This window comes from Acipenser ruthenus, unplaced genomic scaffold, assembly GCF_902713425.1.
Source record: "Acipenser ruthenus unplaced genomic scaffold, fAciRut3.2 maternal haplotype, whole genome shotgun sequence".
Taxonomy (NCBI): Eukaryota; Metazoa; Chordata; class Actinopteri; order Acipenseriformes; family Acipenseridae; genus Acipenser; species Acipenser ruthenus.
In genome coordinates, this window is record NW_026708345.1 from 31,921 (window position 1) to 57,950 (window position 26,030).

At 37.6% G+C, this 26,030-nt stretch overlaps 1 protein-coding gene across 4 annotated transcripts in view; it reads left to right on the plus strand.

Moving 5' to 3' along the window:
• Positions 1–691: 691 nt before the first annotated feature.
• LOC131731680 (tetratricopeptide repeat protein 39B-like) overlaps positions 692–26,030 on the plus strand; it is a 33,912-nt gene continuing 8,573 nt past the window's right edge. The window contains exons 1-6 of one of the 4 annotated variants that reach the window (XM_059020921.1): positions 692–901; positions 11,434–11,468; positions 19,855–19,959; positions 22,045–22,176; positions 24,126–24,202; positions 25,426–25,493. In XM_059020921.1, coding sequence (XP_058876904.1) covers positions 19,865–19,959; positions 22,045–22,176; positions 24,126–24,202; positions 25,426–25,493 — 372 coding nt within the window. In that variant the 5' untranslated portion in view covers positions 692–901; positions 11,434–11,468; positions 19,855–19,864. Of the gene's footprint in view, positions 902–8,623; positions 8,874–11,433; positions 11,469–15,387; positions 15,410–18,692; positions 18,892–19,854; positions 19,960–22,044; positions 22,177–24,125; positions 24,203–25,425; positions 25,494–26,030 lie in introns of those variants that run through there. The other 3 variants (XM_059020922.1, XM_059020923.1, XM_059020920.1) reach the window with 3 other exon arrangements.

The window sequence follows — 26,030 nt, forward strand, 5'->3', positions numbered from 1 at the left end:
TTTCACCTTAATTTTAGCCAGTGATGGGGACTATCAGTGATGTTCCCATGCTCTTCTGTGTTTTATTTATTTTATTTCGTCTCCACAAAAGGAGCAAAAGGAGACAGTCTTTTCTTTTCATGACTAGCTACATTTTTTTGTACTCGTGCTGTATTCGTGTAGTTCGCTTCGCTCCCGATGTGCTTACTGTATTTTGTGAAAACCGAAGATTTTAATTGCTGAACGATAATGTTTTTCAGATGTGTCTGTGAGCTGCTGTTGAATCGCCAAGTTTAAACAAAACAAACAAAAAGGGGGGGGGGAGACTGTTAAAATTGGTCAGATTTTGTTCAGAATCTGTGCAGAGTGATCTCCGCGAACGCACCCAGATTCTAAATATGCCATTTTGACGTCACTAGTTTGAATATAGTGTGCCTGGTCTGGATATATATATATATATCTTATATCCAGACCAGGCACACTATATTCAAACTAGTGGCGTCAAAATGCCATTTTTAGAATTATACACAAATTACAAAAATAAATAAACATACAAGACACCACATCGCAAACAGTGCCACGGTGTGACAGTGTGAGTTTGGTAGGTGTGTCTATAGCCGATACACCGAGAAGGTGTGTTTTAAAAGTAATATTTTATTAGGAGGTGTGTTTTATAAAAGAGCTACCAGTAGCTACCAGTACAAGCTTTAGTGACTGAATCCGGCGGAAAGCAGTCATTCCAGGAACGCTGAAACTAAAGAACTACAGTACTTTCATTTTGCCGTTGAGGGCTGAGATTTCTACATGTTATTATTATTATTATTTTAAATAATAAATACTTTTTGTTTTGCTTTTCCACGTTCTACTCTCAGGGACCTAGGATGGCTTACGTAGGAACGGAGCTGGACATGATGTTGATGAGGTAAATTCATTTGAACGTTTACTACGGAGACTTGTATTACTCAAGACATTTAATTATTTTTCAGGTCGTACCAATTGCTTTTACAGGTTCTCATTTTGCGTTGCAATGAATATAAATTATGTTAACATCTTTAAACAGTACTGTACAATATAGAGTATAACTAGCGACCGCGAAACTTGAATTAATAGTATTACAGTACATTTACTCTAGCTAGCACATCAGAAGGTTTCGAATTCCAGAGGCAAAGCAAAACACTGGTTGTCTGATTCAGCAGTAGGAATACTAATCGCAAAATAAGTGTCTTTGGGTAAAAACTTGAATTTTCAAATTGAGTATGTTATTTGACATCAATGTGTGTATCCGTTCAATTAATTTGAGCAAACCAGATACTTCTTTCCAATATGTATAACTATAAAAGATTTAAGAGCGCTCCTTTTTTTTTTTAAGAGCTCAAGTACATTAATGACATTAGTGTCCATGTGTTTCATTACTGTGCCTAGAAAAATGCCTAGAACTTTAAACCAGTCAAAAGAGATGTGTTTTCTGTTGCTGAAATCCTAGTTCTACCATAGCATTTAGAAATGAAGTACAGGTGTGCAATATACATTGACTGTGGTTCACTGAGCACTCTGCAGTTTTCTTAAGACTTCTCAGTAAACAGTAATCCTGGCTGATTACTTGGAACAGTCTGCTGCACATTGTACAGTGTACTGATGAGAATTTAAATTCACAGTGCAAAGATGGTTGATATTGTTGTACAAGTGAAGGCTGGATATGCTTTGTGCTAGTGATGTTACCCAAAACAATACATCGTGTGGATGTCATACTAACCACACCTTTGAAAAAATACTGTAGGAGCTTCTAAAACTTAAAATTCACAGTACTGTATTTATGTGAGCTACTGTATGTGTAATACTGTATTTGTCAGAACTATTTATTTTATGTTGCTATCAAGGATGTTTTTTTCCCCCCTTATGAACTCGTTCAAGGTTTACTGCTCTTTAGTAACCTAGTGATTTTTGAAAAGCTATTTCTTTTTATTTTCAATAGTTTGTGTTTTAATAGTTTTTTTTTATGCAAAACTTTTAGGTATTATGTTTTATTTTGGTGAAAAAGTTATTGTAAGAAAACAAAGGCTTTAAATGGAATATATGAAACCCTTGCACACAAAAGGTTTCCTATTTACTACAATCCTAAGAACATGACTACAGGCATCTCATTAGTTAATTCCACTGCCTTCTCTGCTGCAGTACCCCCTCTGGGGTTAAAGGGTTCCACTGCCCTGCCGTGTTCCCTGCTGCAGGCTCACTTTTCTTCTGTGACCAATCCCTTGAAACATGCTTTAAAATGGCACTTTTGCATGTTGAACATGGTGCAGTACCATGGCACCAGTTTCTCATTCAAATGTGGTTTATGTATCGTCACCCACAAATGGGTGAGACGGCTCCCAAGAATTTGGTCCACTTGATCCGAGATGATTAGTGCTAGGATCTATAGAACTGGCCGTGTACAGTATATTGTGAAACAAGGTCAAATCTAACCAGCACAGATAAGATATGAACACGTGATTCAGCACTTTCTAATCAGATTACTAAAAACACAGAAGTTTTATAATTGTCTTCCACATAGTTTATGTCACATGAGGTAAAAGTCAGGGTTTTAATTAAATGGTGTCATGGCAGTAACTTGTGTTTTTAAATATGTTTTTATTTTGTATTTGTTTTAATGGTAGAATCTGCCTTGCAGGAGACTGTACATTGGCTCAGAACTTTGAAAGGAATGATGTTATACATTTTGTAAATGTAATGATAAATGGTGGGATCGACCAAACTGAGACTGGTGTTCATTCAGTTTGCAACAGTAAAAATATTTCCATTTAAAAACATTTTCACATGTTAATAAGAAATAAATAATAATAACAAGGTGTTTATTTGGCAAGTCGGCTGTTTTAATACAGTTGTTCAACATTGCCATAGTTTCCCAATTCATTCTGCACTAAACCTTTAATCCATGTAGGCATTTATCATTAAAACATCATTGCACATTAAAGAATGTCCTATTGACCGCTGTTGCAATAAATATTATATATTATACTACATAAACATAGCACAACTTGCACTGGTGTCGGTGTGTTTGTGTTTTATTGTTTACATGTGCAATAGCTGTGATCTATATATCTACAGTAGATCTGAATCTGCACAGAATACAGAAGGCTCTGAGACGTGATACTGTTTAGTATACCCTATTATTGTGAAACTGTTGGAGGAAACTGATCGTTGCCACATCACCAGTTTGTTAACCTCTTTCTTTCTAGGATCTGACTTCTGTGATTTTAGATATCTTAAAGCTGTAATACATTTTTTGTAATACAGCTGTAGTACTATTTCAATAGAAAATAATATGCTGACATAGACATAAATGTCAGCCTGTATTTACAACATACACAGAGCCGTATTAGTGTTTGGCATAAGTCATTGAGACAGTCACCACAGAATTTATTGACTTATTCATGCATGAGAACACTGAGGCATACATTAGCTGTGACTGTTCAACAATATTTGCTGTGCATCCATTAAATATACTGTGGTTGTGTAGAATAACAGGGCATTAAATAACAGAACCTTTTTTAATTTGTGACCTCAAAATATTATTGTTTGATTTGTTACCTGTATTCAAGTGATGCAACAACGTACTGCTATAACCACCAATTGTGAGCAGTTTTAATTGTAACCATAAAATATGCCATTTTATATTGCCAAGGGTCTCAAGACTTCACAAATCAAATATTTTCAGTTACCGATTAGCCAATATGATAACATTATGTTCGAAGCAGATACAAAAAACAACCCTTAATGAGAAAACACACTTAATTGTATAGTAGCTGCTTCTTTCATAACTTGGTCCACAAAGAAACACGGCAGGAAAATGAACCTGACATGAAACCACCATACACTGCTTTAGCTAAGCCTTCTGCTCATATTTGAATAAAGCATGATGGTGTACATTTGTCTTTGAGGGTCACTTATTTTGTGTAAAAGCTGATTGGTTAACAGCGTAGTACTGAAACGTTCCACTCATAACTTGCCAGTGCTAACTTCCCCGAAGTCGATCAGCCTTAAGAATAGCAGGGAGTTGCGGTGAAGTTCAGCAAAGTACAAAATTGGGTGTGATATGAGAGAATAACAGCCAATCTTTGTGCACGTTTTTCTAAAAAAAAAAACAAAAAAAAACTCCCCCCCCCCCCCCCCCCCCCCCCCCAATCCTACTGATTAAACTAAGACTGGTGTGCAATCAATCCAATTTTTAAACAAGTTTCTGAAAAACTAAAATAGCAAGATGTTCATTTTGCAAAAAAATATCCTCTTGATCCCTGTTGTAAGAAAATCCTACATTGATTTATGTTTATCAGGACATACAAATAACACATACAAACGAATAAGTGCCCTGTGCTGATGTACTGTGCAGCGATACTATGTTCCGATTCCTGATCAACGTCAGTAGCCCAGTGGATAGGTAATTGACCTCCAGTCTTTGAGGTATAACGAGCAAATCCTGATCTCAGATATTTTTCTTTTTAAAAGTATTAGTCATACAATATTGTTCTAGATGAACTTTGCTCCAAGGCATCTAGGTTACTGTATGTAGATGACACATCATAAATCCCACACGTTGGCAAAGAACTTATCTTGCATCTAAAGTTCCACAGAAATCAACATTTTACATGAACGATACCTGTCCAAACACGTGTTTGTTGAATAAATTCGTTAAAAAATAATTTCTACTTGCTGCCTTTTTGTACAGGACTTGCAATGACAGTTCTTCATTAAGGTTTGTGTTACAGAACACCCCGATGTCTTCCTGCAATACATGCTATACACTGCTGCTTTAAACCATCAACTTTGCCCCCTTTGACTTTATCAGCACAGAAGATGACCCACTTTTGGGAAAACAATTGTCCTTCAGTTGGAATCTGTTGTTGCTCAAATATTTTTGTTTTTGTTTGGCATGTTGTGCAGGCAGGCATTTGGCTAAGCCTACATATGTTTTATATAGCATTAATTGTCTAAATACTAATGTATTGCAAGCTTTCTGCTTATGTCTTATCAACTAACCCACCCATAAACCATCACTTTCAATTTGCCTGTACATTCATATATATAGCTAGTATGACATTTGCCTGGCAGTATTGATGTGTGCTGCAAGGGACAATGATGAGTTAATTCACAACCTGCTTCCCTGATGCAGATGAGCAGCTGTGTAAAACTGCTGCACTAAGTCCTTGTCATAAAAACAAAGAAAACACTTTCCAAGTAAAAAAAAAAAGTTTCTTATCTGATGCCAAGAGTGCTTGAGTTTTAATTATAGATGTTATTATTATTTCTTTCTCAGCAGACACCCTTACCCAGGGCGACTTACAGTTGTATACAAAATAATACATATCTGGAATTATAGTACAATTAAGAGCAAGATACAAAATACAATGACTTCAGTCCTAATAAGAGCAAATGTTACTGTTCGAAGCAGATACAAAAAAACAACCCTTAATGAGAAAACACACTTAATTGTATAGTAGCTCCTTCTTTCATAACTTGGTCCACAAAGAAACACGGCAGGAAAATGAACCTGACATGAAACCACCATACACCATATACTGTATGTGTATGTATGTGTATGTGTGTGTGTGTGTGTGTGTGTGTGTGTGTATATATATATATATATATATATAATATATAATATATATATATATATATATATATATATATATATATATATATATATATATAATATATATATATATACTTCAGAATTATTACTGTTCCATCAAGGCGCTCTTCATTGCTTTTGTATTTTAATGAATATGCAGCAAGGCTCTGGTCTGCTTTCCCCACAGCGTTCTTGTGTTTTGTTTTGTCAGTCTCAGTTTGTTATTTCCAGATGACAAACGTATCGCTATTTGGGAATGGATATAGGCAAGGAACAGCTGTATGTCTTGAAGCTAGAGCACTGCAGTATTCATTAAATATTTACATTTTACATTTAACTATACTTTGTTTTTACAGTTAATTATTTATAATATATGAGAATCACTGGTTGGAAATTCTGGCCTGTGATTGGTTAAAACCTCATAATAGGAGCAAAAATATATTTAACTATTGAAAATGTCTGAACACTGGTTCTATGACTTAACAGAAAATGAATTACAAAAGAAAGATGCTCCAAACACTAAAATAGTGATAAAACGTCACTGTCACTATTTTTTGACTTTCTGAAATTCAAATAACTTCAACTCGATGAAAAACAAATATGACGGGCGGGATGTAAACTGTATTATGCAGCAGTCAGCAAACCAGACGGAGAGCTGTACGCCAAAAAAAACTTTGATAACTATGCGGTATGAACTTCAAAACATTTTGTGTTATTTGTGTTTGTTTATTTACATATGCTGTATCAGCTATATTTTAAACAAAATATATGGTCGTATTTACTGTCCAACCTTGCCTCACTTATTTTCTTGACTGATTCAATATTAGTGTACTGCAGACTCAGCCATAGTGGAAAATTAAATGCCCTGCGGCCTGTGGACATTATAGCCCTCTGTCGGTAACAATAGTCTTCCCTCGTGTCAATAATTTTCCGCTATAGCCTTCCTCTCCAGTCCATATTTACTATATTTAATAAACTACTCATTTTGAAGTAGGAGTAGTGAATTGAATCCCAATTTATAAAAACTGTTTTCTCTTGCTGTCAATTATTTACTGATTTAAAAAGAAAAAAAAAAACTGGAACAAAGTACAATAACCTTTAGTTTAAGGACATGTTGTAGATGCTCCTATTATTCTCAGAAAGTGGTGTTATTCTAATACCTGGAGCTCGCTGTGTACACTAATTTAACTAGACAGTGTTGTTCTGGGTCAGGAGAGGTGCACCCAATTCTGAGCATTGAGTCATTTTGGAAGATATTGACCCATTAACAAAGCACTGTTACACTTGATGGTGTTTAGCGCTTCAGTGACTTTAAGACAGGTTTCCACAGACACTTATTAAAGAGCACAGTTAAGTTACAAGTAATTCCCTGGCTACAAGAGGAGAGGCCTTTGGCAGCCTTGGCGTGTTTGCAAAAGCTCTGGATACCTTGGTTTGGCTGTGCCTCGGATAATTCCTGTAGCGAAAGGACTTGACGTGGCAACTGTCGGCAGCATCACATCAAGCAAGGGGACAGATTAAGGTTACATAGGGCAGCAGTGTGGAGTAGTGGTTAGGGCTCTGGACTCTTGACCAGAGGGTCGTGGGTTCAATCCCAGGTGGGGACACTGCTGCTGTACCCTTGAGCAAGGTACTTTATCTAGATTGCTCCAGTAAAAACCCAAATGTATGAATGGGAAATTGTGTAAAAAATATAAATAAATAATGTGATATCTGTATAATGTGAAATAATGTATAATGTGATATCTTGTAACAATTGTAAGTCTGCTAAGAAGTAAATAATAATAATAATAATAATAATAATAATAATAATAATAATAATAATACATAGGAATCATCCACCAGATAAAGCAGAAGAGAGACTCAACCAGAGTTCTGTGTACTGACTTCTACTTTTAAAAATTATGTATATTAGTTTAAGTTTTACATTTCTTATCCTAACAAATTAGCCATATATATTAGTTGTTTGGAAACTAGGCCAATACCATATTCAAATGTAATTTTACTGAATACCCTGGTCAAAGAACAGTTTATATCACATTTGGTTTGTTTTGAGATAATCCAGCTCACTTTAACCAAGGCAAAAAATGTATTGTGTTTTTGAGTAGGAATGAATCAGTAGAAAAAAAAAAACTTCTGTGAGTCACCACAGGACATGGGCCGCCTTCTATCACTTCTTTTTTTTTTTTATGGTTGACTTTCTAAATATTTGAATTAAATGTGTGAGGGTCCCCAGTGGCTCGTGTAGTAAAGGGGACCAAAGTGACTTCGAATAACTCCCTGCTGATAAGCACAGTACATTTCGAGTGTAACTATTTTTTTACTATTGTTCTGCTGAAAGTTAATATTTGGAGCCATGGGCATACTGTCAGAATGGGATGTCTGCAACAGTACACAGTCACTGAATGCTTCTGTATTCTTTGCAATGGACCCTTCTCCTCAAATTGACAACCTGCTTGCTATACCCTTTTAGTTGTGTGCTAAACAGGTTATAACCTGTTAACATTTTAAAAATCAACCAAAAAAACAGTTGAAGCAGCATTTTTGTTACTGTATTCAAGGCTATTTGCTAATTTTAAGATGAAAATAAGACACCTGTTGCATTGCAGTTTGGGTAATTCCAGGTTTTGCTATGCACTTAATTAGTCCCATAAATATTCTGCAAATAACTTGGCACAGTCAGAATGTGAACCTGTGTTCCCCTACTGACACCATTTTTGCAGCATGTAATGCAGCATTTGCATTATAGCCCCTGCCTTGAACACTCGTGGCTGGTTTCACAGAACCTGTTTAGCACTAGTCCTGGACTAATTTACTGAAGATAACACTAGGTAATCCAAAATATGTTAAATGCTATTTTAAAATAGTGCTGTATAATGTGATAAAAAAAAAGAAAGTAACTTCGTATTTATGGATTAAGTAACAAGACGGGAGAGACACTGAACATTGTATTTGATGTAATTTAAAAAGTGAGTATCAGTGTTTCTTAAACTGCACAGACTCCATTTCTTTAATAAATGTTAGGTTTATTTTAATATATGCAGGGAATCATTCTCGGATCCAAAGAAAGATTAATTCTCAGGCCCAAGAAAGGATTCAAAGAAAGATTCAATGAAGAAAAGGCATCTTACATTTTTATAGCAAAAGCCTGTTTGGGTTTCCCCTCCCCAGTCCTGGCTGTGGACCAGTCACCCGAAACTACCCCTGGCTGATTTATGGCTGTTTCAGGGTCTGTGTGCCATGTGAGTAGTGTCGAGTGCATAAAAGTGTAAGTATGTGTATGTAGTGTGTAGCTTGTAGTGTGACTAACTCTGAACTCACATTTGACCTTTCTGGCTTTTTGCTAATATAGGCCAGATGTGTTCTGTCTATAAAGTGCTGGGACCCCTTCTGGTCCAAACGCTCTGTTTAGATCTCTTAGAGTGAATTCTTGTTGTCTCTCTTCCCTACTTGGGGTCCTGGCAGTCCAGTAGCACTGCTATTCATTGTCTGCTTAAGCCTTGCATTCTAAAAAATCTCCTTCGAGCCTGGGCACCTTCCAGCCCATAGTACTGTTATTTTATTGCCTGCTTGCATTCAATGCTGGGCAAGTAAACTGTAAACCCCGAGTCTGTGACTCTGGCCCTCATCAATTGTCAGCAGTACGTGCATTTTAACATGAGTATAGCTCTGCCAGTCCACATGAATAGCAAACTGCTATGCAATTCTTGTTCCATGTTTTCTAACAGTATTACTGTAAACTGGGTGTAGGTGGAGATCATAAACAAGTAATAGGACCCCCCACAGCAAATGAGTAATGAAGAACTACCGTTTTTCTATAGGTTGTCTTAATATCAGGGAAATGTTCTAGCATTAGGCCTAGTCCTTCAATGCACCTTGTATTTTACAAAGAAGATTGTGTTGTCTTGCCATCTTTTACAATCAAAATATTCCCCAGTCCCCACTAGATTGCGATAAGAGGTACTTTCCTAATGTCTATAAAGCCCTCTGCACACATCCTGACTCAAGCCGTCCCGACTCATCTCATCTCATCTCAACTGGCCGTACAGAGTCTGGATGAATCGTATTAGTGTGCGTGCACTTAAAACCAAGATTATGCAGATTTCAGTTGGGATGTCTTCAGATTTGAAGATTGAACATGTTGAATCTTTTTCAGACGCAGTTTCGTTCAGATGTGATCAGTCTGTCTGTGTGCGGTGGTTGCCGACCAAGACTGACTGAGACCGATTAGTCAACCAATGGTGAAGCAGGTTTAAGTGACGTAGCTTGTCATGTATCTTGTCATACAATATGGCAGAATGTTGACAGCTTTAGTTGAACAGGTAAAAAATACATTAGTCTTGAATTGCTCAGAGTGTCCCGAATTCAAAAATACCAGATATGTGCACATTTGAATTGTGTTTTTTTAGGCGTTTACTAATCAAAGGTAAGTTATCAATTTACCTTTTTAATATCAATCTACTGGCAGCCTATATTTTCTTACTGCGCTAAACAGAAGTAACCGGTGCGTCGATTTCCAGTAGGTCACAAATCACAAGCCCCCTAGATCCACACGCTGAGAAAAAAACGCCAAAGTCAAATAAAAAATCAACAGGTTGGATTTTATTTACCACAGACTAAAGTGTAGTAGACAAGCTATACAAAAAGTCAAACACTGCCTGAAATGTTTACACGGTGTAAATGGTCAATTAATTAATAGGCTAAGTGCTTCTTTTGGTTGCCTCGCGGCGCTGTCTCTGCCGTCTAATCAGCATACGATGCCATGCATAATATGAGGGTCGCTATGTTGGGCTAAGTTAATACAAAAATGTGTACAGGGCAGTGTTAATTACATTTGCATACATAGTAATCACCAGGATTTAGTTTTGGTCCATCTAATTCAGTCTTAGCAGTGTGTGACACCCAGTCGGGAAAAACTCAATTGTGACGTCAAACCAAAACTGAGCACAACTGATCGTAGAATCTGTGCAAACTCAGATGAGATGAGTCGGGATGGCTTGAGTCGGGCTGTGTGCGGCGGGCTTCATTGTGGAAAGTCAGTTACCCTTTATTGGCAAATAAACAAAATAATATATACAATTATAAGCAAATTGTTATTTTTATTTAATTATATATATAATATAATATAATAAATTTCACCCACTTCACCATGTTCTGGTTTAGAAGACTTGCAGCTGCATTTTAAAGTGCAGTGGTGTGTGTGCCTGTGTGGAAAATGCAGCTGCACAAGATTTTCTGGTTTGGGATCTAGGACAGCCAAATATTTAATGCATTTGTTTTATTCTGACTGTGCAGACAGGGCCTGTTTTTTCTTAAAGGTTATTTCAAGCCCTGCTGTGCAAATGTCCTTCTTTTATTCAGTGGGTGTTGCAACTGACAGCTCTGAAGCAAACTGTTCACATGGTGACTGCTACAGCAGTCTGGGTGTAAAACGGAAGTACTGTGAATTTTGTCTGAAATGTAAGCTTTGGGGTATGTGTATAATATATTTATTTATTTATTTATTTATTTATTTATTTTAATTAGGCTGAAGTATTGTTTACTGCACCTCCATTATCTATTATGGTTACACCCCTGTGTTTGGACTGCAGTGCTATGGATCATGTTCTAGTGGACAACTTTCCATTTACATTGGGATGCCTGGTGTGCAATACATTTTGTACACAGTGATTGCTGGCTCAGATCTTTCTAGAGCTAATTTTCCTTTGCTTGGGGATCCCACCCAGCATTGGCCTTTGGGCTCCTGCAGGCTAGAGCGGAAAACCAGCTGGGGATGGGTCACCGCACAAACAAGATATCTAATCTGCATCATTTTTGCTGTTTTTCAGGAACACTTTGAAGATGCCTATGAAAGTATCCCTACGTAAGTACATTTATGTGATTTTGATTGTTTGGATCCTCTTTTCAGGTTTTTTCAAGAAAGAATAAATGTATCTGGTGCGTTTATTTTCAGGCCATGCATGTTATGCTGTTTTCTGTCAGTTCCTGTGCTGCTAGGAGGAGTTAGAAGTGCAGCATCAAAGAAGCATGCTGAGCATCAAGGGACTTGTACTGCAGGGGTGCTGCCCATGGGCTCTCCAGCAGTGGCTTTGGAGCTGAGCATCAGGCTTCCGTTCCCATGGTGACTTCTAATAAAGTGGAATTAACCTTTCATCTGGCAGGGAGCCGGACACAGTTCCCAAGAATACTCATTGCAATTTGGTTTCATGCACAATTTTTACTGACTTAGTGGTATATTTAAACAGCAGTACATTAAAGGTATTAAGTCTGCCCTAGAGCAAGACATAAATGGTGCACTTGCATGTATAATGCAAGCTCTACAAAGTAGCACCATATTCATTCATAGTTCTTCAAAGAGCAAGTCACGAAGGCTGCTGTGTGTGTGCTTGCTTGAAAACAGCAGATTTTAAACCCAATATACAGTGCCTATAGAAAGTCTACACCCCCTTGAACTTTTTTGACATTTTGTTGTGTCAGTGCTTCAGAGTTTCATGCATTTAAATAAGGATTTTTTTTCCACTTATCTACACACCATACTCCAAACTATTAATGGACAAAAAAAGTTTTTATTGAGAAAGTATATATTAAAAATACAAAAATGAAAGATCATACTTGGATAAGTCTCAATCCCCCTGAGTTAATACTTGGTGGAAGCACCTTTGGCAGCAATTACAGCTGTGAGTCTGTTGGGATAGGTCTCTACCAACTTTGCACACCTAGATTTGGCAATATTTGACCATTCTTCTTTAGAAAACTGCTCAAGCTTTAAGTTCTTTGGGGAGCGTCGATGGACAGCAATCTTCAAGTCATGCCACAAATTTTCAATTGGATTTAGGTTTGGGCTCTGACTGGGCCACTCAAGGACATTTACCTTTTTGTTCCTTAGCCACTACAGTGTAGCTTTGGCTGTGTGCTTTGGGTCGTTGTCAAGCTGAAAGGTAAACTTCCATCCCAGTTTCAGCTTTCTTGCAGAGGGCAGCAGGTTTTCCTCAAGGACTTTTCTGTACATTGCTCCATTCATTTCTCCTTCTATCCTGACCAAGTGCCCCAGTCCCTGCCGATGAGAAACATTCCCGTAACATGATGTTTCCACCACCATGCTTCACAGTAGGGATGGTGTTCTTTGGGTGATGCACTGTGTTGGGTTTGCGCCAAACATAACGCTTTGCATTTAGGCCAAAAAGTTCCATTTTAGTTTCGTCAGACCACAAAAGTGTTTCTTTGCATACTTCAAATGGGATTCAAGGTGGGCGTTCTTGCCACCCTACCATACAGGCCATATTTGTGGAGTGCTTGGGATATTGTTGTCACATGCACACTTTGACCAGTCTTGGCCATAAACTAGGTTGTATGGTAGCCTCTTGGCCTCTTGGTAGCCTCTCTGATCAGTCTCCTCCTTGCTCGGTCATCCAGTTTGGAGGGACGGTCTGATCTAGGCAGGGTCTTGGTGGTGCCATACACCTTCCACTTCTTAATAATCATCTTGACCGTGCTCCAAGGGATATTATTATTATGATTATTATTTATTTCTTAGCAGACACCCTTATCCAGCATTAGTTTTTACATACAATTACCCATTTATACAGTTGTTTTTTTTTTACTGGATCAATCTAGGTAAAGTACCTTGCTCAACGGTACAGCAGCAGTGTCCCCCATCTGGGATTGAATCCACGACTCTCCGGTCAAGAGTCAAGAGTCCAGAGCCCTAACCACTACTCCACACTGCTGCCCTGCAAGGCCTTTGATATTTTTTTCAACAACTTTGTCCCGAAGTTCTTTTGAAAGCGCCTTGGTGCTCATGGTTGAGTCTTTGCTGTCAAATGCACTACCCAGCAGAGGGAACCTACAGGAACTGCTGAATTTATCCTGAAATCATGTGAATCACTACAATTTAACACAGGTGGAGGCCACTTAACTTGGTGTGTGATTTTGAAGGCGAATGGTTACATCTCAGCTAATTTAGGATTGCTATTACAAGGGGGGTGGACACTTTTCCAACCAAGCTATTTCTGTTTTTATTTTTAATTAATTTTCCACACATTTCTAGAGTATTTTTTTTCACTTGGAAGTTGTGGGGTAGGATGTGTAGATAAATGAAAAAAAAACTATTTTAATGCATTTTAATTCCAGGCTATAAGGCAACAAAAGGTGAACATTTTGAAAGGAGGTGTAGACTTTCTATAGGCACTGTATATTTTTGAGTAAACAATCAGCTGCTTTCTAGGTTGTTGAGCTTGATTGGGTTTTATAAAGTTTGGGAACCTGATTGCGTTTTATAAAATCTGGGAACCTGATTGGATTTTATAAAGTCTGGGAACTGTTGCCCAGTTACCATTGCTGACCAAGGCAATTGGAGAATTTAGAGTATTTGTTTATTTATTTAAAAACCCAAGCTCCTTTTTGTACACTTCCAGAAGCAGAAAAGGCTTCTGGGTCCTATGTCAAAAGGTTCTCAAAATGATATCAAGCCTGGCCTGGTTACTCTAGTTTAACACTGCAGATATACAGGATTATAACCTAATCTTTGTTTAAATGCTGTGGTCTACCAGCACTGGATTGTTCATTCAACACTGCCACCATCTAATAGAGATATTGGGCTGGATTTATTAAGGACTTTACAATAAAATAAAATTAGCCCAGTTTTTTGTGAAAGTATAATAAAATATTTATTGCAACAGGGTGAATTTAAGGGATTCCAAAGTGTTGCTTTTTTTAACTTGTAACATAACATTTTTTTTATTTTCCAGAAGTGCTAGTATCGATTTGAATAGTATGTGCACATGCGTTGTCAAATCAAGGAGTCGAAGGCTGAATCTGGTGTAAAAATGACAGGACTCTGCCCAATAACAGCTAGATATGTGTTTTGACTGATTTTTTTTTAAGTGTGCCTAGGCGGGGGCAGCGAAGCAAACTGCTCATGAGTTAGTTACATTGGTTGGGACGGGGGGTTATAGCTTCAAGGTGGCTGACTGTTGTATTTTTTTTTTCTCTCTCCCACATCGTTGAATCATTTTGGGTGGGGTTCAAACTCCTAAAACCAACCCCTTAGCTATGCCACTGACTGAACAGCATGACATTACAGGTGAACTGACACCTAGCATCACTGCTAAATTCTGATAAGAGTCTTCATTTGAGCTGCAGTACTCTAATGAAGTGGCTTACTGTGTAATCCAAGCTATCTGGAAACCACACTACACGTTTTGCCATTTTATAATCCCAAAGAAATTTCAGCACTGTATCTAGCTCATTTTCTTTAAGGCAGTGATAAAGTAGAGCAAGGGGAGTGGAAGAGAGTGAGGGTGGGCGCGCTAGAAGCTGCAGCATTGCTGGCTGAGGAGTCTCTCCATCCCTGCTGTGGAAAGCAAATGCAGCTAATGATACCTGCTGTTTCTTATCTGGCATTTATTTTTAAATTAGCTATGAAGTGCAGCTTGCTGCTGCCATGTGAACTTTTGAGCTAGCTTGTTTTTGCTTTATAAATAATTAATGAGAGCTAGAACAATTTATTTCTCCCTCTCTCTCTCTCTCTCTCTCTCTCTCCTCTCTCTCTCCTCTCTCTCTCCCCCCTCTCTCTCTCTCTCTCTCACACCTTGTGCTCGCTGCCTCTCCCCTCCTTCTTTTCCTCCTCTTGCAACCAAGCTCTACCAACGGCTCCCTCCCATGGGGCAAGGGGAAAAGAAATCTTGTTTAAGGAAAGCAGAGTATCCTCTGTGATTTTTACATTGGACTCTTTCGCCAGCTTTGGAACAGGACAAGCATTGGGACAAGCATTGGACCACTGGTCCTTTAAGAATCTGTTAAGCTGTAAGTAGATCACCCAGTCTTTTTAAGTGGTAAAGAGATATACATGCCTGGTTACTTGTGTTCAAAGTAGAATTTTGGCAAGATTGGGTTTTGAGGGACAGAGTGGGTTTTATTTTTAAATGGAATTGACCTGGGTGGCCAGGGATCTTTCCTATACGTTTATAAGAAGAGGGGTTTTAAAGGCAGGAGGGAGTTGGGTATGACGTGAAGTACTGCAAGATGTGTATTTTATTTATTTTTTGAAGCTATTTTTAGAGCTGGCAGAGTGTGGAGTAGATTAATAATGTAAAGTGAATTGTTCTGCTGCACTCATATGAGGGGCTTCTTCATTGCAGAGTGCTTTGGAGGTGTAGCTTTTGGGAAGTGGAAAGGCTGCCTAAATCCTTCAGCTGCACTGATACTGTCTAAAATGAATCTGGTGATGTCAATGACATTCAGAATCTCGCTTAGAAATAGCTTGAAATAGTGTGTTTGCTGGACTTTTTGGTTTTTTTGTATCTGTATACCAGTGTTAGTACAGTGGGGTGTTTTTTGTTCTCTGTGTATGGTAGATACAGTATGGTAATGTGTTTGTGTTGAGAGACTCAAAGATGAGAGTGTTGTAAAAAATATCCTTAAATTGGAATATAATACTAATTACTGTTGGATGAGCAAATCGGTATAATTGAACTAATCACGTCTGTGTTATTTAGCGCAGATTGTTAACGTTCCAATTCGATCTACACAAAACATTTTACTACTGGATTTGGATTTGAACAGGCCTCACAAAAAATGACTTCTGACCTTTTTCTTGTATTAACCAACAACCTCCAGTAGAGGTCAAAGTCTTAAAATCCTATCACCCGCTGAAATTGTTACATAAAGTATTTAATTATTTTTAGGTCTTAAATAAGATGAGTAGAGCTTTTCTGAGAAGTACACAAAATACTGTAAATATTCACACAGTGTTTGTTTTGAAGACTGGGTTTCTTTATTGAAACATCATGAAACCTGTTAATTGCACTAAAGGTTTCACCACTTAATGCGACTGTGAATGGGAGAGAATTAATCTGAGCTGCAAATCTACCTCCTGACCAGGAAGGGCGCTAAGTGAGGTTGGTGGTACACCTTCACAGGGATGGGCCCGACTCGATGATATGATGGAACCGGAAGTCGGCCATCTTGATGGAATTGTGTAGTTGTAAGACTGCTGAACAGCTCTATTGTGAACAGCTATGTTGTGCACTGTGATTGGAGAGAGCTTGGTGCTGGGCTGATCACAGTTTGGCAGCACAAAGGGGACGCAGCTATGCGAGTACAGCCCCTTATGTTAACATGAAACAAAGCCAGAGCGTTGTTGTTTTGATTTGTGCTTTGGCCGAAGAATACCACGAGAACTGAAGCTATGGAGCCAGCACTACCACCCGGATCATCTGCACTACCACCGCACCACAACAGGATACATTGATGGTAGAGGGGATAGTTTATTTTAAATAAACCGGACAGCTTGTAAATACACCCTGTGTTGTGGACATTGTATCCTTACCTGCCCCACTCACATCCTGACAGTGACATACAACAGTAGGAAAGCAAATGAGGTTTGGATGGAAATCGTTTCTAACCGCCCTTTGCTTATGGCCCATTTTCAAATTTGAACAAATGGTATCGTCCCATTTACCCAATAAGGACCCAGGGGGCTTCCTGCTTCACTTTGATGACAGCACAACTAGAAAACGAGGAATATAGAGATTCACTGATTCACTTTGAAAGAGTCAAACCAGACAGGTGTTGGATAGCTTTACTTTGCTTACCTTCATCCCGGCCACACAAATACACCATTCTCACGAAATAATATGCAATCAACTGACATTCATTGCAGTAAGAAGAAAGCCTGTTGCATAATTAAGTTTTTTATTGATTTTTCAATAAAAAAATAAAATAAAAAAAAACTCCAGTCAAAATACAATAAATCTTAGTACACATAGTCGGTTGTAACAAACTGAAAACTGTGTGAAAGTTTCCCTTTCTTTAAATAACATATTGGCAGGATTAAAAGAGAACAGGATGTTAATGATATTGATGTGTAAAGCTGATCCTTGCCCTTCCTTGAAAGGCATGCAATGTTCTCTAACATAATCTAATTCAACCCTCCTGCCTCCTGAATCTGAGCACAATTAATTACATCAATAACCAATGCAGTTTACAGGGCTAGTATATAATAAACCTTTTAAGATTGTATTTTAAAAGTAGTTCTAACCTGTTTGTTATCTTGCTTTGTTTCTGTATTAATCTCTCCAGGTTGACATTTCTGACGTTACATTTTTCAATATTAATGAGCTTGTTTGAAAAATGAGACCAGGTTTCTAACCAGTGCACTTACTGCAAATCATGTGAACCTCAAAGGGTGTATTTGGAATATTTTACATCAAGAAATTGCTAAAGCCTGAACACCTGACTGTAAAGATGTCCTCTAATTACAATAACATTCACTTAGTCTCTTATCAGCATAGTCCTGCCACAGCACAGTTAGTTCAATGGGACTACTTGGTATTCTCTTCCCATTTACTTCCTCTTAGTTTCTTAAGGGCAGTAATAGTGAGTCTCTAAAGCCTGCTGAGCGATCAGTTGCGCAACCAAATCGCTCTCGAAATTGCGCAACTTAATCGCCTGCAACTGATTTGTCCACACCTGAGCAATTAGTTGCGCAACAAGTTTCCTGCGTTTAGAAGTGTGTGCTGGTGCTGTCATTTCTTTCCTTCAGTCTGTCATTGTCTTTTAGTAAAACAAAAAAAATGGCTTAACTAATTACAGATGAAGAACTGGCTGTCATGGCCGTCTCATCTGTAGTTATTTTAAATGCGATATTAAAAGCAGAAGCGAAGCCACATAAATGCTGGACAAGACCTTGGCTGAGGCGTCGTCAGAAACATGGAGCATATAGTTGACATCTTTTAAAATAGTTGACATATTTTAAATGTGCCGCCTCTTTACCACAGGAAAGTAAACAGTCAGGCGATTGTAACAGTATATTTGCTTTAAGGAAAGCTCCCTTGCTTGCCTGTATATAACAAATTTAGTTGTTTTGAGACCTATTATATTTAATTCTTGTGTGTCTTTGTGACGATGGCATGTTTTTGAAGGTGATTAACATTTAGAATATTCTGTCAGACTAGTCTGATGCAGGTTCTGGCTACAATGGTTTTTGCTACCTTTTGGTTCTACACCTCATGTATACATTTTACTTTCAGGTCTACCCACAGAGTTATTGGGAAATCTCTGTACCCCACACTTTACCAATTCAGCAAGACTTGTTTTGTAAATGCTTGGGTCCTGTTCCCAATGAACACTACAGCGAGCGACGCTTCACTGCTTTTTTTTAAAATTATAATTAGACCAGAAGCAAGACTCATTGGAACTGGATGTAAAAACAATGGCGCACAGTTCTGGTACACAAGTGCAGGAGAATGTTGTGCCAGGCTGCAGGGATCAAAAAGCATTTCCTGGTAATTCAGTTTAGTTTCATTTCTGACAATCTCTCAACACTGACGTTGTGTGTTGTACACTATAAGAACATAAGACAGTTTACAAACAAGAGGAGGCCATTTGTGACCCCTGCAGAAAGGAATCGATGCACCAGTGATTCAAACTGAGTAAAAACAGTCAAGTTTCTATGTGAAATGGTTGTGAAGGTGATGTGTTAAAACAAAGCAATTGAGTTCATGTTAATGATCCAAGCAGCGCAGAATCTACATAGACCCTTTAAAGCTATGTATATTTATTCTGCTGCAGATTTCCCCAGGAGTGATTTTATTGACACCATTTTTTGACATGACTAAAGGCACTAAAAATGCATAAGGGAAACGGTATTCTGATTTAACTGATCTGAGTAGCTATTGGGGAGTCTCTGACCATGTGTTTCATATCTGACTATTTAATTGATCTAAACAGTGATGGATCGAAATACTGCCTCTGAGATGAAATTTGAGAAAAAAAATTCTGAAAAGCAAACCTTTATCTGTACCAGTAGCCCATTCTTGTCTGTAAAAAGATTTACATGCTAAAGAGGGGCCTATTTAATGATATAAAGGGTAGTTGTTTTTAGGTCCGCAAGCTTAGATCAATTAAAAAAACCCAATTAAGAAGAATTAGTTACCTCATGCTGTTCTGAAGAGTCATAAAATTAACAAAAGCAGGGATGTAAGTACAGCTCCTATTGCATAGCAGTTTCACCTATTCCAGGTTTTAATACAAGCCACAGTGTATAGGTAACCAGCTCAGGTGTGTCTGATTAAACTGATAGTGAAACCAGGAATGGATGAAACTGCTAAGCAATGGGAGTCTTATTTCCATCCCTCTAAATGGGTCTGGTATATTTTTTATACTCCACACCAGTCTGAGTGGTGGGTGGTGTTGATGGTGTTTTATGCTGTAAAGTCCTGCCTGACTGTTTTGTTTTCTTTTTTCAGGGCGTCCAAAATGGATTTGAAAACTGCCTTAGAAGAATGCACAATGGCACTTAACCTCTTTTTGAACAACAAGTTTTCTGAAGCTCTGGATATGCTGAGACCTTGGTATGTTGGTGTTTGAGAAGTTACTAGTGGAGAATGATGTTTGTTATTGGCAACTTCCAAAAGGCTTAAGAGAGGTTACATTTTTACAAAAATCTCTCTCTCTCTCTCTCTCTCTCTCTCTCAAATCAAACGGTTAAACAAAACACTATCCAATCAAAACAGTACAAAACAACACCCATTTACTTTAATATAAATTGCAGTAAACTATGTAAAAATGCATCATATAGTATCCATTCAGACGTTTTATAAATGGCAGTTCAACCATAATAATTAAATGTTATACAGTATATAGACAAAACAAATGTCAGCATAAATACTTATATGGGCGACAAGAGATGTGATTTTAAAGAATGTTGTGTTAAAGAAAACACAACTGGTCATATTATGTAATGATTGTTTATTTAAACATACCTTTTAAGAACATAAGAAAGTTTACAAACGAGAGGAGGCCATTCTCGTTTGGTTGTTAGTAGCTTATTAATCCCAGAATCTCCTCAAGCAGCTTCTTGAAGGATCCCAGGGTGTCAGCTTCAACAACATTACTGGGGAGTTAGTTTCAGACCCTCATAATTCTCTGTGTAAAAAAGTGCTTCCTATTTCTGTTCTGAATGCCCCTTTATCTAATCTCCATTTGTGACCCCTGGTCCTTGTTTCTTTTTTCAGGTCAAAAAAGTCCCCTGGGTCGACATTGTCTATACCTTTTAGGATTTTGAATGTTTGAATCCGATCACTGCGTAGTCTTCTTTGTTCAAGACTGAATAGATTCAATTCTTTTAGCCTGTCTGCATACGACATGCCTTTTAAACCCGGGATAATTCTGGTTGCTCTTCTTTGCACTCTTTCTAGAGCAGCAATATCCTTTTTGTAACGAGGTGACCAGAACTGAACACAATATTCTAGGTGAAGTCTTACTAATGCATTGTAAAGTTTTAACATGACTTTCCTTGATTTAAATTCAACGCTTCTCACAATATATCCGAGCATCTTGTTGGCCTTTTTTATAGCTTCCCCACATTGTCTAGATGAAGACATTTCTGAGTCAACATAAACTCCTAGGTCTTTTTCATAGTTGCTTTCTTCAATTTCAGTATCTCCCATATGATATTTGCCATCATACTGACTACTGTCACTTCAATTTGATATGTTTTAATCCCCACCACATACTCCTCTCCAGCTGTCTTTAGTTTGGCTAAATTCACCTATTTGGTTTAACCCTTAGTGCCCAGACATTGCATTTGATGTTGTCCACTCTAAACATTTTTTTTTTAAATAAAAATTAGTCTTTGCCAATATCTTCTGCATTTTAATATAGTAACTGTGTGTTGGGGTTAGCCGATTTCCCCAAATGACCGTTTCTAGTATGTAAATAAGAGAAATTGTTTAATATACACAGTAAGTTACAAACTGGTGTCAAATAAGAAGGTATTTGCTAGAAGGACACTGTAGCACAGGATCACAAGTAGCTGAAGCTGGGATAGGAACAAAGGCAACAGTACAAAAACAGTTTGGAGAAAAGAGAGGTTACCTGGGGAGCAGTGCAAAGAGCAGTCTGTTTGGTTTGATTTTCAATGTGTTCGTTGTTGTCTGAGCACTGTTTGTTGAAACGGAAGGTATAACAACCACCATTGAGGATTTCGCGGAGTGATTTTCGCTTTGACCGCCTATCCAATATGGTTGTCTAGAAAACATCTTTGTATTTTTTCACAATGCTTCAGTACAGATTTAATAAATCGCTTTCAGATTTTATTGAGCTGTGATCCATCATAGGCAAACCTTTCTCATTAAATTGTATACATGTTGTTGTTTCTTTTTGAGTTTTACAGAGTATACTTTAATTGAGTGTTTCAAGCAATGGCCCAAGCTGTTCCATCAGATGGAACCAACAGAAGTGAAACATCACAGCCTTGCATGCCTTTCTAGAATGAGGATATTGGACTCTGTGGGTAGCATTTCGTTCAGTGTATTTAGCAGAAAGATAGTTAATGACCTCTGTATGGGGGGGAAAGTGGGTAAACGTCAGTATTTGAGCAACACAACTCTGAATCACTCTGCATTATTAAAGTGTAAACTACTTCTTAATGGCAGGGCGAAGGCTAGCATGTACCATGCCCTGGGATACAGCACAATCTTGGTGATGCAGGCGGCCATGACCTTCGAACACCAAGACATCCAGATGGGCATCAGCGTAATGAAAGATGCACTACAGACCTGCCAAAGGTAAGGGATTAAAGCAGCATTGGTAACCAAATAAGAACAGCGATATTCAGTAAAAGACGAATTACAGGTGCTCATTTATCTTGGCTACGAATATATGTTTTTCATTGATTTAGGAGAAATATATTCTTTAATCACATATTAATTCGTGACAGTGATGTGAATGTGTTTTATAGACTCGCTCTTTTATTATCTCTCACTAAATCTAAAGTTTTATTTCAAATTCAAAACTTTAGACTGTATTTAAAGGAAGCTGCATGGGGAGTCAGTTACAGCAGTGTTGTTCAACGACTGTGTTTTGTCATGAGAGCGCATTCCACATTTTGTCACATTGTAGTACAAATGTTAAGGCTTAATTACCTTAAAATGTCTTTAGTGCAAGATTAGGACCCGTGCTTAAGAAATATCTTAAAGTTTAAAAACATTATTTGTACAGAACTGGCAATATAATGTAGCATGCACGGGGGTAGGGGTCAGGGCTGTAGGTGACACAATCTTAACATGAAGACATAAGCCCGATATCTGCTCCAGCAGTATCGCCGCTTGCAGAAACCGAGGTTCGCCACAATATAGTCTGTATGTGTTTAGATAAGACGGTTATGCATGTTCTTTTCTCTAGCATGACAGGAAAATAACATTTTTTCTTTCATCTTAGGGGAAAAAATACCCTTATTTTGTTTGTGCAAGTTAAAGCCCTTTCAAAATAAAAACCTGTTAACAATAAATAAAAATTGATATATTCGCTATAGTTTTTGCTATTTAGTTGAAAGCTGGCATTTCAAGTATTCAAAACAAAATCTAAGTATGTAATATCATTGTAACAGGGCAAGTTGCCCTGTACATTGTTTTGTTTGTTGTTTTTTTTTTTTTTTTTTTTAGAACATGGTCTCCCCCTCCGTCCCTGTGCAGTGTAATTTATTGTTTTGTATTATGATTTATTTATTATGTTTTGACGGCGTAGACATGTGTTTTGTTATTTTGTTTGGTAGCGTGGATGGGTAGCTCCATCCACAGGAATTAAAAAAACCTTGTGCAGAAGGTGGCCATCTCCTGAATTAAGTGATTAATTTGTTGCTAATCGGGGGATGGTTACCTGTATATAAGCCTGCAGTATTCCCTGCTCGTGGTGGGTGTTGCTGCTGCCCAGTCGGACCTCAGTATTGTTTTTGTGTTCGTGATTTTGTTTTGTTTAAACCTTTTATTTTGCTCTGTGAGTACATTGTTTTTGTTTAAACCTTTTATTTAATTTTTGTATTAAAATAAAATGATGCAAGCGCCTTTAACTGCAGTACTGGTGTCAGTGTTTTGGTTCCTGCATCTGGCCTGACGTCACCTCACACGACCATCCTGTCACAATCATATAGTCTGTACTTCTCTAACCCCCACAGAATCAATAGAACGTGACATTACATAGCTTGAGATTATGAGGGCCCTCTGTACAGCATGCATGCTGGTTTTATTGTGTAATGATCAGGGGTGTTGACTCAGCTTTTTGGTGACATCCTCAACACTGAGGATAGTATAATAAAGTAGGTCATTGTCAATAATCATGTTCCTTGCTTTCTCATTTCTAAAATTGGACATTCTCCCCTGAGCAACTGTACTGTGTGTTACTGCAGAAAAACATCCTATTGGCAGCTCTAGATCCACAAGTGATCAAAAACACTTTTTAAACACAGTATGAAGATGACTGTGTAGTTTTGAAACAGAAAAGAATGGAATAAATACATTTGATATGACACACAATCTGTAAGATGGATGGAGAGACAGCCTGTACCCAATAGACCTTTCTTTTTAGCACACTGACCTCCTTTCATCACAAGAGGACAAGTGGTTCTTTTAGATATGTGCAAAAATATTTTTTTTATTTCAGTTTACCCAAAGAAAATGTGAGGGATGTGACTGCCTCCCTCATATCCTTTTAATTTGTATTCTCTGCTTTACTCTCTTAGGTTTAGAAAAAAGAACACAGTTGTGGAATCTATATCCAATTTAGTTTCCAAACAAGCAGCTGACCAATTCAAAGAAGGTAAAAGATGAGCTAATACACCTATACTACTGTGTGTTTGTGTGTTTGTGTGTGTGTGTGTGTGTCTTTATTAAGCGGTAAGGTGTAATGTAAGAGGCAAACAATCAGAATTTTAATAAACATCACTACCTTTTGGGATTTACAAACATCACTACCTTTTGGGATTTACAAGTTCACTGCACTTAAAAACACATCACCACTATTATACACCATTACTTTATAGAAAAATACTTTTAAAACGTGTTCTGTTTTACCTTTCTGTTGCTTTCTTTTCTCAGGTGCCCAAATAGATCTAGACATTTTAGCTTTTTACTTTGCACTCTTCTGCGGTAGCCTCTACAGTTGCTGTAGTGATGGAATGTTTTGGGGTTTTTTTCAGCTTTTAAATGTGTTCTATTTCATACACTACAGAAATCAAAAGCTGTAGTGTGTCGTGACATATCCTACGGCAACTAAGTGATCTGATTGGATGTGATGGTCATAATATACTGCCTAGGTTCTGTAATATAATATTTCATTGATATAATCATTGAAATGGCCCACCAGTGATACAATATAAAAAACATGAATGAGTAAAAAAGACACTGTACAGTACTTGTAGGACTGATGCAGTTTTGACAGACTGATACTGGTCTTGTTCAGGGTTGGGGTCAATTCCTTTTTCAATTCCAGATACTTTTCAAATTTTGTTTCTAATTCCAGTTCCCATTGCTTTGAAGGACATTGCATTGGAATTGGAATTGATTAAAAAAGGAATGGGAGTTGCAATTGGAACTGCAAAGTGATTTTAAAAAGGAATTGGAAATGACACTAATAAATCAAACTTCAAGACAGTCTGACACAACCTGGAAACACCACAAACAAATAGCCCAAAATGGTGTTAACATTCAGTAAACCCTTACTGGTACTTTAAAACACATATTGCATACTGGGCCTCTAGAAAGTTTGATTGAATGTTGCTGTGCAAAATGGAAATAATGCAGGTGCTGTCATGTTTCTTTTTATTGAATCTACCATTTTAGTACTGTCTGTACTTGTAAAATTGTGAATATTTAATGTATACTGTAAACCCCTTTTTAAAAAAAAAAATAAAAAAAAAAAATCCAGTTGGGTACTGTGTTTAATTCAGGTTTTATTTTTCTGCTAAATAAAGTACAACTTTGAAGAGTTTGCTGGCATAATAAATACAAATAATCATTTTTTCTTTTTTTTTTTTTCTTTAGAGGAAATGCATGCAGATCTCTGCTATGCAGAGTGCTTGCTACAGAAAGCGGCCCTAACATTTCTGCAGGTAAACGGCTCACCTAAGCATTCTTTTTTTCAAGGCCAAAACAATATTTAATTGTATAGACTCAGAAGGTACAGAAATAATTTTACTGTTCGATGTACATACAATGCCTTGCATAAGTATTCACCCCCCTTGGACTTTTCCACATTTTGTAGCGTTACAACCTGGAATTAAAATGGATTTAATTGAGATTTTTACCATTTGATTTACACAACATACTTAACACTTTGAAGGTGCAAAATATTTTTTATTGTGACACAAAAGTTAATTAAACAAAAAAAGACATTTGTTGGTTGCATAAGTATTCACCCCCTGAGTCAATACTTGGTAGAAGCACCTTTGGCAGCAATTACAGCTGTGAGTCTTTTTGGGTAAGTCTCTACCAGCTTTGCACATCTGGATCCTGCAATTTTTGCCCATTCTTCTTGGCAAAATTGCTCAAGCTCTGTCAAGTTGGATGGGGACCATTGGTGAACAGCAATTTTCAAGTCTTACCACAGATTCTCAATCGGATTGAGGTCTGGGCTTTGACTGGGCCAT